This window comes from Arachis hypogaea, chromosome 12, assembly GCF_003086295.3.
Source record: "Arachis hypogaea cultivar Tifrunner chromosome 12, arahy.Tifrunner.gnm2.J5K5, whole genome shotgun sequence".
Classification (NCBI taxonomy): domain Eukaryota; kingdom Viridiplantae; phylum Streptophyta; class Magnoliopsida; order Fabales; family Fabaceae; genus Arachis; species Arachis hypogaea.
This window is the reverse complement of record NC_092047.1, coordinates 105,298,228-105,314,028: the sequence shown is the minus strand read 5'-3', so window position 1 is coordinate 105,314,028 and position 15,801 is coordinate 105,298,228. Positions and strand designations below refer to the sequence as shown.

The following is a 15,801-nucleotide window of genomic DNA, read 5'->3' as shown; positions in this document are numbered from 1 at the left end:
TAATTCAATTATATCATAGTCTTTGTTGAATCTTTTTCAAAATTGGCCCCTATTTGTAGTCCCTAGTGGACTGTTCATTTTACTTTATTAATGAAATATTTTCTTTGAAACAAAAAAAAAACTAGATTTAATTTAGAACTAGAGTTGCGCAAAAATAAAAGTGATATATGCTGTATAAAATATATAAATTAATTCAAAATTTAATATTATATAATTAAAAATTTATACATAACTTTGACTTTAAATAAAATTATAAAAACACTCGATTCAAATTTATTTTTATTTAATTTTATATTATTATCTTTATTTTTGTTCTTTTAAATAGTCATTTTATTTATTTATTTATTTAGATTATATTTAAGCATTATAGTACAAATAAATATAAAATTATTAAATGAAATATAATTTTGAATATAACATTTCAATAGTCAAAATTAATATTTAATTTTTTAATTTAATTTTTTATGACTCATGATAATATTATGTATTTTGAATAATATGATAAAATTAGTATTGGGTTAGCCCAATTAAAAAATTATACTATAAATATGAGTATGATATAATAAAGTGAGATATCCATGATGTAATGAGTATGATATAAATATGGCTCTAATTCTAGAAATTTCTCTTCTATTCTCTCTAATTTTCTATATAGTTCTCTATTTCTTGATACAATTTCGTATCAAATAGTGCTTTCATTTGAACAAATCTCCTGATTTGATGGCATTGAAGATAGTTATCAATAGTTTATTCTCATTGAACAATTTTAGAATTTTCAAGGTACTCCTAAAGAGCAAAGATTATATTTTTAAAAATTTCCAAATACCTCAAAGGCAAGGCTCTAATATGGCTCCGGTTATGGAATAAATTCAATCCAACTGCAATTAGATCAGTTTTTGATATGGCATTTTTGCATCAGTTTGTGCCAAATTCTCGTCCTATACTCCCATTCGAAATTTCTTAAAAGACAGTTTCAGATTTGGATATCATTTTAGCAGAAATTTGAACATATTTGAAAAAAATTCGACCACAACCACAGCAACTCAAATTTTCTTGCCAAGATTCAACAATCTTAAATGCAGATTTGGAGATTGCAGCAACAAAACGTTCAAAATTAGCAGTTTCAGATGAACAAAAATTGAAAATGCAGGGACAAAAATTCCACAAGGAGCTACTTGTGCAACATCCGGATACTCACAGCCAGAATCATCAATCAGCAATCCCAATCCGATAATTCAGGGCAAATCATCAAACTCGGAATTTCCATTACTCAGCAATAATTCAACAGCGCTAGTAATAGAAAATTCAATAATCACATATCTCCGATTCTAGAATTCAGATTCAGAATATAAAATTGCAGAATTGGAATATACAGTAACAAAATTTACAGAATCCGCAATGAATCCAAAACTTACAAAAGAAGTACATATCAAAGGAGAAGGAGAATCTTCAGATTTTAATTTTGAATTTCAATCGCAACAGCAACAAGGAGAATCAACAATATTTACAAATCCTTCACAATTTCACATTCCAGATTCAGTTTTACCAAAATCTTCTCCTCAAGCAGAATTTCAACTCTCAGAACTAACATTTCCAGAGGCACATAATTAATGAATATAATTAGACCAAAGATTAAAAAAATCTTAAAAAATTATAAAAGTCTAATATTTTAGAAATTTATTACCTAATACATATGTTTAGCAAAATAAAAAGAAGAAGAGTTGTGGTCATCAACTAATTCTTCAAATATACTTATGTAAAATATTAGTAAGAATGGAAGAAAAAGAATAAGTGGCATAACATTTTGTAAAAAGAGGAGATAAAAAAGAGGTGTGAGATGAATGCTAATTTATACAAAAAAACATAAGAAGGACTAAAGGAGTAAGTATGAAAGAAGATGATAAATTATATTTTATTACTTAATTTATATATATATATTAAAGAGAAATAAATTAATATTGAAATCATCTAGTATCCTATATAAAAGTAAAGATTAAGAAAATATAAAAAGTATAGAGTAATCTAAAGAAAAATAAATGGCATAAGAGTGAGAAAAAATAAAAAAAAATCCTAAATTATAATACTATATAATAATCATAAGAAAGAGTGAATATAAAAAATAATGAATTATATTTATATTTAATAAAAAGAAATAATATTAATATTGAAGATATATATAGAATATCCTATATAAAAGTAAAGAGTAAAAAAATATAAAAATTATAGAGTAGCTTAAAAAAAATAAATATTATGAGAGTGAAAAAAAAAATAAAAAAAAAAACTTAAGCTATGATAATAAAACACTTGAGAAGTAAAAATAAAAGATCTAAAAGTAATTCAATTAAAAAAAGTAATCAACAAATTATGCCAAATACTTACTTATACTGATACTGACCTGGCATAAAATTAAAAGATTAAAAATACATTAAAACACTACCTTCAATTTTATTTTAATATATTATAATTAAATAGATTCAGCCTAAGAAAATAAAAGGAGAAAATCATAATAATTTTGGTGCAACAAAATAAAACGTGAAGATTGGGCGATGGAACGAAGTCACAGTTTGTTTGTTTCATCACTTGAGTGTGAAGCTAAGGGATGAGTGGAGAGACTACTTCATGCAATCACAATCTTGAAGGACTTTGTGCATTTTTTGTTGATGATGACTTACTACAATACCAGTATAGTAGTATATACCACATATTGCACGCAGTGCCCATATCAATTTCATTCATGATGAGTTGTATAACATATGATTTGGAATCTATAAAAGGAACCGATAACATTCTAATATGCATAAATAAAAAAATACCATATTCACTACTCTTCGATACATCTCATTTATCATAGTCATAGAGAATAAGTTGCCTCTCATAATGAAAACCACCCTTATCTTGTGGCTTTACTTGCTACTACCCTTATCCCTATTAAACTTCACTTTCACCATTAACATTGTTACTTCCCAATGTCTTGGCCATCAACAATCTTTGCTACTCCATTTGAAGAACGGCCTCATATTTAACCCAGCTAACTCCAAGAAACTAATTCATTGGAACCACACTGATGATTGTTGCCAATGGAAAGGTGTAGCTTGCAGCACCAAGGGAAATGTTATTGCTCTTGACATAAGCCATGAATTCATCACCGGAGGAAACTTAACTAGTCTCTTCAAACTGCAATATTTGCAAAATTTGAATTTGGCTTATAATGAGTTCCACTTTGGAATTAATTCCGAGTTCAAAAACCTGAAGAATCTCAGGTATTTGAATTTGTCAAATGCTGGCTTCATGGGACAAATTCCAACTAAAATATCTCACTTGTCCAAGTTGGAAACTCTAGATTTGTCTACCACATTCACCTCATCATCACAACATGGTCTAAAACTTGAGAAGCCAAACATTGTAGAGTTTGTGCAAAACTTTACAAGAATGAAAGAACTGTATCTAGATGGTGTTGCAATTTCAGCCAAAGGAGAGGAGTGGTGCCATGCTGTGTCTTCCCTACAAAGTTTACAAGTTTTGAGTATGTCCTCTTCCAATCTCTCTGGCCCTCTTGATCCTTCATTAACAAAGCTTCAATCTCTCTCAGTACTTCAACTAGACCATAACAATTTGTCAAGCCCAGTTCCTGATTACTTTGGGAATTTGTCTGGCTTAAACACATTGCAGCTCAGAAGTTGCGGATTGAGTGGAATTTTTCCAAAAAATATCTTGCGACTACCGTCACTTCAAGTTCTTGATGTGTCTGATAATCAAGGTCTTCATGGTTCCTTACCGAACTTCCCAAATCAAGCATCTCTCAGTCACTTGAATCTTAGCCACACAAATTTCTCAGGTCCTATACCAGATACTATTGGTAATTTGAAACATTTTTCTACAATAGATTTGTCCAATTGCCAATTCAATGGGACACTTCCCAATTCAATCTCAAATCTTGCCCAACTTGTTTATCTTGATTTGTCATTCAATAATCTTACTGGTCCACTTCCATCTTTCAATAGATCAAAGGCCTTGAAAACTTTGTATCTTAATCATAATTATCTGAATGGTACACTTCCATCCACCCATTTTGAAGGCCTTACAAATCTTGTGAGCATTAATTTAGAAGTTAACTCTCTACATGGAAGATTCCCTTCATCTTTGTTTTCACTTCCATCCCTACAACTTCTCTTTCTTGCTAACAATAGATTTGATGGCCAACTTGATGAGTTCCCAAATGGTTCCTCTTCCTCAATAGAGATGCTTGATTTAAGTGATAACAATTTTCAAGGGCATATTCCTATGTCTATCTTTCAACTGAAAAGGCTCAATTTACTTCAACTTTCCACAAACAAGTTCAATGGCACCATAAAATTGAGTATGATTCGTCAAAGGCTACAAAATTTGGCAACACTTGATCTCTCACACAACAACTTGTCAGTTGTGGATGACAATGACATTCCATTTCCCAAGTTGAATAATTTCTGGTTGGCTTCATGCAAGTTGGGTACATTTCCTTCATTTTTGAGAAATCAAAGCACTTTGCTTTATTTAGACTTATCCAGCAACCAAATTGAAGGAACCATACCCAACTGGATTTGGAGATTTGAGTTTTTGGCCGCCTTGAATCTTTCTCAGAATTCTCTAACGGATATGGAAGGGCCGTTCCAAAATCTGAGTTCAGCCATGTTCCTGCTAGATCTTCATGACAATCAATTGCAAGGGCCAGCACACATTTTCACCAAGAACATGGTTTATTTGGACTACTCCAATAATAGATTCAGTTCTATACCAGCAAAAATTGGTGACTCTATTCCTTTCTCCATTTATATATTTTTATCAGGCAACAATTTTCATGAAAAAATCGATGAATCCATTTGCAATATTTCAACTCTTAGAGTGCTTGATCTTTCACATAATGGCTTCATTGGCAACATTCCTGAATGCTTGACAACAAGGAAGAGTAGCTCCCTGAAACTTCTAAGTCTTGCTGGAAACAAACTCAGTGGCCAAATTTCAGATACATTCTCAACTTCTTGTGATCTAAGGCTTCTTGATCTCAATGGAAATCTTTTAGAGGGAACCATCCCAAAATCTTTGGCTAATTGCCAAAACCTCCAAGTCTTAAATGTTGGAAACAATCAATTGATTGATGAGTTCCCATGCTTCTTGAAGAACATTTCTACACTGAGAGTCATGGTCTTGAGGTCAAACAAATTTTATGGACATATTGGATGCTCCAATGTGATTGGCAACTGGGAAAAGCTTCAAATTGTTGATGTAGCTGCCAACAAATTCACCGGCATGTTACCGACAACACTCTTTCAGAGTTGGAAAGCATTGATGTCTGACAAAGATGATGACATGTCAAGGTTTGACCATTTATCTTTTGATATTTATGATAACAATACAAGTTCTGTGACTCTTGAGACTATAACTACAATTTACTCAAAGAAGAGTAAACTGAAGTTAGCCAAAGTTGTTTCTATTGAGCCACTTTATGTGGTGGATCACTTGCTCTCTCATGTCTATGGAGAGGTTTCAAGTCTTCGTAGGTATGCGGATTCAGTTACCATTGTAATCAAAGGTCAACAAATGAAGTTGGAAAAGATTCTCATTGCATTCACTTCATTGGATTTCTCATCCAACCAATTTGAAGGGCCAATACCAGAAGAGATCATGAGTTTCAAAGCACTGCATGCTCTTAACTTGTCTCACAATGCATTCTCAGGCCATATTCCTTCAACTTTGGGAAACTTGAGAAATCTTGAATCCTTAGACTTGTCAATGAATTCTCTGAGGGGAGAGATTCCAACTGAGCTTGCAAGCTTATCTTTTCTTGCCATCATGAATCTCTCCTATAATCATCTTGTGGGGGGAATTCCAACAGGCACTCAAATTCAATCGTTTGGAGCAAATTCATTTGTGGGAAATGAAGCGTTATGTGGACCTCCATTGACACAAGGTTGTGGTGGAGAAGAGCAAGGGTTGTTACCAACATCATCTAAAACTACTAACTCTCATAGTAGTAGTTCAGTTAATTGGAGTTTGTTAAGTGTAGAGTTGGGATTCACTTTTGGATTTGGAATCTTCATGATGCCACTGATTTTGTGGAAGAAATGGAGGTTGTGGTACTCCAAGAAAGTAGATGAAGCTCTATACAAGATTGTGCCTCAACTTGATTTTGTATATGAACGTCGTGGTGGGAAGAGATATAGATCTTTAAGGTGGAAGCCTTATTGATTGTTGTTTCACTTTAATTTGTATGATGTATGTATGTTGTTGTTTTCTTTTCTTTTCTTTTCTTTTTTTTCTTATCTCCCTTTAATTTGTGTGTGATCAGTATAAAAATAAGAACTGTGTTAGTTAGGTTGAAGCTAGCCGTTGGTAGGCCGTATGAGTTATGACCATAATAGTTTTATTTGAAGCTTTTCTTTTAGAGTTAGCCTTAGAAGTGAAGAGAGATTGATTACACGAATGTTTAATTTGCGTGTGTTATATTACATGAATGTCTGCATGACTGCATGTGGTATTATAAGTGTCCTGTAAATTAAATTAAATCAATGAATTGCATGATTTTTACAAAACGAAAATGTCAAGGAAACAATAAAAGAGAATTAAAATCAGTCAAAAAAGTTATCTTATTTTATATTTATTAATTATTTTTAAAATAAATACATAATATTAAATGTAATAAATATATCATTTTAAATATGGTATATATATAAAATTATAAGTTAAGTTAAAGGAAAAGTATAGGGTACCAACATATTATCTGCCAACTTCTGCCAACTCTTATTTATAATTGTGTTTCATAGATGTGTGTTCGTGGATGTGTCTAATAATTAATATATTTTAAATACATATATAAAGAGACACATCCAGAAAATATATCTATAAAGACACTTCTATTAAACACAGCTATAAAAAAGACATTTTTATTAGACACATCTACGAACATACTTCCATAAAACACAATTATAAATAAGAGTTGGCAGATGTTGGCAGATATGCTGTTGGTAACGTAGCGAAACCGATAAGATAATTTTAAATTATTGTATTCTCAACATTACTTTTTACCAAAAAAATTTTGTCTAACGCCATTTTTTTTATCAATAACATCCCGCAAAAAGTGGATAAACAATTATAACTTTGTGAGGGTTAAGAATTTGGGTTGTTATTATAAAAAAAACAGTTAGTTAGTTATTGATAAAAAAAATTAATTTTCAATTTTTTTCAAGAACAAAATAACATTGAATAACAATGATGACTATCAATACAAAATTATAATTACACAAAAAGCTCAAGAACCACTTTTTTATTGGATTTTTTAAATAAATAAAATAAATATTTTATTTACCAAAATAAATATTTTGTAGTATTTTTATCAAAATGCATCCTATGTCTTATCTCGTTTACAATGTAAATGAGATAAAACACGAAGTGGGCGACGTATATATTTTGTTTACAATATAAACGAGATACATGTAGTATTATTTTTGTTACACTGTAAACGAGATATGTTATTAATTATGATGTTTACAATGTAAATGAGATACCTTACGATAAATTTTTTGCAGCTATAAAAGGATGTACAACCCTTTGTATTCTCCACAAATATTTCACTACTTTTTCTCTACCTTTTTCTTCCGAAAATAAACTAAAATGTCTAGTAGTAGTGGATATTTGGTTGTAAGTGGGTATCCCAATTGTCATGTGAGAAATAGTGATAATGGAGTGATATATGAGTGTGAGAATCCCATTCTGTTGCGTATCTGGCGAGTTAGTTCTCTGTCGGAGCTAAAGAGTCTGATATTGAGTAGCGTCGGTGGTAACGGGAGAAAAGAGATCGGAAGGGTAAGGTATATGTTGCTAGCACCGATGAAAAACATAGTTTTTCGGTTTCGTCTATTTTGGCTCCATGGCGACAAGTATGTGCGCCTGATGTTTGACATCGATGGGAAAATTAGAGCGGAACAAGTGATGGAGCTTTCTGCAGAGGTTGGTGATGTCGGTGGCGGTGGATCTGGACAGTCGGACTTTGTGCAGAATGACCCACCTTTCGCACCACCACCGCTACACGTTGCTAGTCCAGTAGAAGACATGGACATTGACGGTGAGGACTCAGATGAGGAGTATGTTGCGGATAGCAACGAGAGCGGTTCTTCTGAAGATAATGACGAGGAGGAGTTTGTACTAGAGACCCCGGTCGAGCAATCACGTCGGTATCTTTTTCCTGCCCCGCATCCAATTTTGGCCTTGTCATCTATACCCAGTCACTATCATACGTTGGATTTGGACGCAATGGAAGAGAAAATTCTATTTTCCAACACGGGTGAAGACAATTACAAATTAGACGGAGGTGTGGAGTTTTGGGTTGGCCAAAATTCAAAAGCAGAGATACAGTAATGCAGGGTGTGAGGAATTACAACATTCACAGAAGTGTTGAGTACCGAGTTATGAAGTCAGATCGATTAAAGTACCATGTGCATTGCTGACAATATGAAGCAGGCTGCCCTTGGAGTCTCCGTGTTGCTCTCCGACAAAATCTCATATATTGGTAAGTGATGGTAATCAGTGGCTAAGAGAATGGGGGTTGAATCTTAGCCCCTTTTTTGCTATATATTAATTTCTGCTTTTTCAAATAGCTTTAGGAGATATTTCTACTTTTTGTCTCATAACCAATCAAGAGACTTTTTTTTGTCTCGTAACCGATTAGGAGATATTTTTTAATTTTGTCTCCAGTGCAACAGAAACAGAATATGAGTAGAAGAGAGAGAGAGATTCACACCCAGAAGTATCATGGTTCAGCTACTAAGTGCAATGCAGCCTACATCTAGTCTCCATCACAACAGTGATGGAATTTCACTATAATCATCAAATTACATACACCAATTCGTCCCTAGGAACTACCCATTCCTATTTGGGACAAATCCAGATTCTATCCCCAAATCTGAACTTGACTTGGTCACCTACCAAGATTTCAACCGCAACGTGCTAACCCAACATGTAAGAAAATCCCCACAGGATTATGAAACACAACAAATAGATGTACAAAGAAACTCTGAGACATCTATGTCTTTTTCTTTAATTTTGCTCACTGCCTTTTTCCTCTCACTGACTTTTTCTTACAAACTTCACTATGTTTGCCTTTTACCATGAGATCTAGACAGACAATACTAAGAAAAAGAAAACAAAATGAACATCTTTGAAGGATAAGAACTCGGGAAGTTTAGGTAGCTATGAGAACTCTGTACTTTACACTTTCTCTCCTTGTCTCAACCCTTGGCTGTTCACCCTTATTATAGAAGGGGAAGCTTCCAAGGTTGAAACCGGTTCAACCAAGCCACCAACATCTTCTCCAATGCACAGCCGGTTCGGACAGAGAGAAGAGAGAGGGAAAACCGAAAGCAAATCAACATGCATGTACCTCTCTCTCATCCTTTCTCATCAACCTTCATCAATCTGAGCCTTTCATCTTGACTTTGTCCCCAAGAATGAATTCTGACCCTTGATGAATCTTTGATCCTTGACAGCTCCTTCCTTTCCATATTTGCTTCTTCCTCTACGTAGCTCCAGTAGCTACCTTCTGTCTTGGATGAACAAAAATGGAAACGAGCTTTACCACATAGATCTTCTTCTCTAACCGAGGTTGATTGCTTCTATTCTTGGTATGAAGATCTTGAAGCTTCTTCTTGAAGTCTTTCCTTCAGTGGCAAAGATCTTAACCACACCATACTTCAGATCTTCCTTTTGCAAAGGCAATCATCAACCTAGCATTTTTTACTTCTTCATAGATTCACTATAATTTCTCTGATAACTTGCTTTTGCTTCTTTTCTCTGATTGAAGTGACAACCGAAAACAAGAGAGAGAAGAAACAAAGCATTCAATGTAAAATTAACTTAATTTAATTTTATGTTTCAGTTACCTATGCAAGCAATTAATCCATTTGAATTTTGAATTCCATTCCACAATGGGGAGTAGGTAATTATGGAGCTTTCAATGCAAATAAATTGAATTGAATTGATTTTTAGTTACTAAGGCATAAAGTCACATGTCAGACTTTTGGTTACCAAGGAATAAAGTTAATTGAGTTGAAAATAACCAAGGCTTGGAGCAACGAAGCATGCTTTTGAAATTCTTGGTCCACTTTGAGTTTCTTTGCCTTTTAGCCACATGAAGTGAACAATTAATATTGGATTTTGAGAGACTTGGGTTCCTTTAGTTTTCTTTCTATTTTAATACTCAGCCACTTGAAGAGAACAACTATTATTGGGCTAAGCATGTTTAGTAATCAAACTGGGCTTTCATCACTTGAGCCAAGATAACAATTTTATTTTTCTTCCTGCACACTAACAAAAATATCAAACAACCCATTGGAAGTTATTAAATAGGACACTTTATAATAATTTTAATAAGTTTTTAATTTACATTTTAATAATGTTTGATCATCATTTAATTAAATATAAGTTTTTCAAACTTAACAATCTCTCCCTTGATGACAAACATTATTAAAACTGAATTGAAAGGATTAGGATTAGAAAACTTCCCTTTGAAGAATATTCAAAATCTCTCCCCCTTTCGGTGAGCTCCCCCTTAATGTGTACCTAATTTAACAAGATAATCAAGGAAGCAACACCTGTATCCATGCTCAAAAGAGTTCCAAAAAGAATTTTCAAAAAAATAAAACTTTTAAAACAGAGCCAGATTTTCTCAAGTGAAAAGGATTATCGAAACATCTTAATATAAATCCATAATCCATCACACATGTACTTGAGTAGATTACTATATTCAAAGTTAAGATGGGAATTAATCCACTAATATAAAATGCTTAACATAATAAATCAGAGCATGAAAACAGAGCAGAACATATCAAAGTAGGGCTTAAAACAGTTCATAAAATAGAGTATAAACAGAGCTCAGCTCAAAAATAATGAAACAGAGCATAAAATAAATCAGAGCTAAATTAGAGCAACCAGCAGCCCCAATTTCAATTTCAATTCAGCCCTTTTTAATCTTTTCCTCTCCTTTTTGTCATCAAGGAGGAACCCTACAAAAAAATGGAGAAAAGCAATGCAGTCCATAATAATTCAAGCATAAAACAAAACAGCATCAATGTTAAGTTTGGTACAGTCATCCAAGACAAATGAAAATAGTTCCACTGAGTCAAATACACAGAGAGCAAAATAACAAAACATTCAGCAGCAGCAGCAACAGGGAGCAAACTTAGGCATCAAAATTTTCTTCATCATTAGATTCCAGAATATCATCTTCTTTCTCGAAATGAGCCATGTCCTCATCAACTGAATCCAAATACTTTAAGAGCAAGTTTACCCTTTCATAAGATTTTAGCCAAGCCTTTTCATTTTGCAATGCAAGCTTTCTAGCTTCTTTGCTAGATTTACCATTTGCTTGGTCATGGTAGCAAACTCCAAGAGAACAGTTTTACCTTTAGCATGTTGCGGTACACCACCACCTTTGATTGTGGACACTTTATTCTCAACAGGCTCATTACTCAAATCAACATTAAAATGCTCAATCAAGCAAATAAAAAATATACCATATGGCAAGTTACTCCTTTTATCACTTTTCACACAGTCTCGCATATGACGAATCATAAAGTAAGCTAAAGATATGGGAATGGAGTTCAAAACAGCATAAAGAACAAGGGTATCACAAACATCTACCCTCTAATATAATATGCTTTTTAGGAGTAAAAGAACTGTCATTAATGCTAGGAATAAACCTTCAAAATCATTAATGAAAACGGTTTTCAAAAATTAATTTGAATTTTTTAAAAAACATGAAAACTGAAAATACAAGTCATGAGGAATGACAAAAGATTAAAACTGACATGACTTGAAATGGAGTAAAGTGATGGCATGTTGAAAAATTAATTTCAAAAATTAAAAGAGTTTTATGATTTAAAAATAATGAGCCCATATCATGTGAACAAAGTTTGTCTTACATAGGCCCAAAAGGTGGTTACAGCATGCTGGGCAATAGGACACAGTTCTTCATTTTTAATCCACAAATTTTCTAGGCTTTATACAAATCTTCCTTTGAAGAGTTCATCACTTGCACAGATTTGTCTCCCTGCTGCCTACGAGACAAAAATAAACAGAGGCATAAACATTACATTTTTTCAACAAAACTCAAATGCATCATCCCCAAACTGTTCCTCAATGAACAAAATTTATCTTCACACAGTGGTTTAGTAAAGATGTCAGCAAGTTACTCTTCAGATTTAACAAATTGGACATCAATAGTACCCTTTTGCACATGTTCCCTAATAAAGTGATATCGAACCCCAATGTGCTTGGTTCTAGAGTGCAGTACATGATTTTTTGAAATGTTTATTGCACTCATGTTATCACAAAACAGAGGTATACTATTGATTTTCAATTTGTAATCTTCCAATTGAGTTTTTAACCAAATTAATTAAGAGCAACATGCAGCGGTTGATATATATTTAGCTTCAGCCATGGACAAAGCAACCATGACTTGCTTCTTACTTGACCACATGTTAAGTGAGCTTCCAAGGAAGCAACACATTCTGGAAGTACTTCTTCTATCCACTCGGTCTCTCGCATAATCTGCATCACAAAACCCCACTGCACAGAATTCTTTAGATTTAGGATACCACAAGCCAATATCACATGTGCCTTTAATGTATCTAATGATTCTTTTAACGGCTGAAAGATGGGATTCTTTTGGGTGAGATTGAAACCTTGAGCACACACCCACACTTTGAACAATATCCGGCCTAGAGGATGTAAGATACACGAGGGATCCTATCATTCCTCTATACTTTGTTTCATCCAGATCCTTCCCATTTTCATCCTTGTCAAGTTTTGTATTTGGATACATAGGAGTTCCCATTGGTTTGGAATTTTCAAGACTAAATTTCTTGATTAACTCTTTGGCATATTTACCTTGGTGAATAAAAATACCACTAGGAGTTTGTTTAATTTGAAGACCAAGAAAGAAGGTTAATTCTCCCATTAAACTCATTTCAAACTCACTAGTCATAAGTTTTCCAAACTCTTCACACAAGGATTCATTGGCCGAGCCAAACACAATGTCATCCACACAAACTTGAACAAGCAAGATATCATCATTAGATTCTTTTATAAACAAAGTAGTATCAGTGGTACCCTTTTGAAATTTATTTTTCAACAAGAAGGCACTAAATCTTTTATACCAAGCTCTTGGAGCTTGCCTAAGGCCATAAAGAGCCTTAGAGAGTTTAAAAATATGATTTGGAAACTCTTTGCTTTCAAAACCGGGGAGTTGAGCCACAAATACTTCCATATCTATAAAACCATTAAGGAAGGCACATTTGACATCCATTTGAAACATTTTAAAGCCCTTATGGGAAGTATAGGCAAGAAGCAACCTAATTGTTTCCATTCTTGCTACTGGAGCAAATGACTCATCAAAATCAATACCTTCCTCTTGATCGTAACCTTGGGCCACTAGTCTAGCCTTATTACAAACAACACTACCATCCTCACCCAATTTATTTTTGAAAATCTATTTTGTACCGGTTACCTTTTTACCATTTGGATTTGGTACAAGAGTCTAAACCTCATTCTTTTCAAATTGGGCTAGCTCTTCTTTCATGGCTTTGACCCGTGAGGGGTCTTCAAGAGCTTGCTTCACATTGAGAGGCTCCAATTGGGACAAGAAGACAACATTGCTTGACTCGATTTGCTTCTTGCTTGAGGATCTTGTGGTTATGCCTTGTGAGGGATCACTAATGATGAATTCATGTGGGTAATCCTTCAAGAATTTCCATTCTCGTGGCCTTTGAAGAAAGTTTATGCCTTGACGAGTTTTAGTGGTCAGCTCTGTTATGAATTCTCTGGCTTGTTCATGAGACAAAACTGAAATGTCTCCTCCATCCTGATGAGACATTTTTAGACGGACAGATTCATCACTTGGGATAGTTTTGGGTTTTTCTTGACATGCTTGATGGTTCACAGCTTCACTTCCTGCATCATCATCTAACACAGCACTTGGAATAGAATTAGAATCACAAAAGGACACATGTATGGATTCTTCTATTATTCTATGTTCTTTGAGGTAAAGCCTAAATACTTTGCTAGTGGTGGAGTATCCAACAAACATTCTTTCATAAGATTTTAGATCAAATTTTCTAAGATTTTCTTTATTGTTGAGTACAAAACATTTGCATCCAAAAATGTGGAAATACTTAAGATTGGGTGGGGTTCCTTTTCAAAGCTTATATGGAGTTTTCTTTAAACCTTTTCGAATGATGGTTCTATTCAAAATATAACAGGCTGTATTTACAGCTTCAGCCCACAAAAATTTTGGGAACATCATTTTCACAAAGCATCACCCTAGTCATTTCTTGAAGGCTTCTATTCCTTCTTTCAACAACTTCATTTTGTTGAGGTGTTCTTGGGCATGAAAAGTTATGTGCTATTCCAAGTTCATCACAAAAATTTTCAAAATCTTGATTATCAAACTCCTTTCCATGATCACTTCTCAAGTGGGCAATTTTTAAATCTTTTTCATTTTGGATCTTTTTACAAAGAGAAGAAAAAGCATGAAATGCATCATTCTTGTGAGCTAAGAAAAGAACCCAACCAAATCTAGAGTAATCATCCACCACCACCAAACCATAGTGTTTACCACCCAAACTTTGAGTTCTAGTTAGACCAAAAAGATCAATATGCAATATTTCTAATGGTCTCTTAGTGGAAATTCCATCTTTTGGTTTAAAAGAAGATCTTACTTGTTTGCCTAGTTGACAAGTATCACAAGTAACATCTTTATCAAATTTACTAGTAGGAATTTCTCTAACTAAATTTTTCTCAGCAAGCTTAGAAATTTGATACATGCTTGCATGACCCAATTTCTTATGCCAAAGCCATTTTTCAGATTCAAGAGAAGTAAAACATGTTACTTTTTGATCTTTTAAATCCTCTAGAGTTAATCCATACACATTATTGCACCTTTTAGCCTCAAACAAAATATCACCGGATTTTTCACATACAACCAAGCAATCCAATTGTCTAAAAATAACCCAATATCCAAGATCATACAGTTGGCTAATGCTTAGTAAATTATATTTCAATCCATCAACAAGAAAAACATTATTAATAAAGGAAGAGAAGTTCTTACCAACTTTACCTATGACTACTATTTTACCTTTTCCGTTATCACCAAAAGTAACAAAGCTTCCATCATACTTATCAAGCTTGATGAAGAATATTGACTTTCCGGTCATATGTCTAGAGCACCCACTATCCATATACCACATGTTGTCCTTTCTTTTGGATGCTAAGCAAACCTCATCAACTATGTCGGCCATGAGACACGTTTGTGACTTGGTTTCTGTTTTATCATCTTCATCAGAGTCATTTTCCAAGTCCTCTGGTGCACAAAATCGTGATTCTCACACTTTCATTCACGACTCCGATGCAACTAACCAGCAAGTGCACTGGTTCGTCCAAGTAATACCTTACGTGAGTAAGGATCGATTCCACGGAGACTGTCAACTTGAAGCAAGCTATGGTCATCTTGTAAATCTCAGTCAGGCGGATTAAATTGGTTATGAGGTTTTGATAATTAAAATATAAATAAAACATAAAATAGGATAGAGATACTTATGTAATTCATTGGTGAGAATTTCAGATAAGCGTATGGAGATGCTTTGTTGCTTCTGAACCTCTGCTTTCCTATTGCCTTTTTCCAACCATGCGTTACCTCCTTCCATGGCAAGCTGTATGATCCTCTCGGATGAAAACAAATCCATATGCGCTGTTACCACACGGCTAATCATCTGTCGG

The 15,801-nt window shown here is 33.7% G+C and overlaps 1 protein-coding gene across 1 annotated transcript; it reads left to right on the top strand.

Moving 5' to 3' along the window:
- The first annotated feature begins 2,877 nt into the window (after positions 1–2,877).
- Positions 2,878–6,222, top strand: LOC112730431 (receptor-like protein 6). The gene has a single exon (XM_025780517.1). It carries the CDS (start codon positions 2,878–2,880, stop codon positions 6,220–6,222), a length of 3,345 nt encoding a protein of 1,114 aa, XP_025636302.1.
- The last annotated feature ends 9,579 nt before the right edge of the window (positions 6,223–15,801 follow it).

Excerpts from the sequence above, each read along its gene's own strand:
- LOC112730431 (XM_025780517.1), top strand. The coding sequence starts at position 2,878 with ATGAAAACCACCCTTATCTTGTGGCTTTACTTGCTACTACCCTTATCC.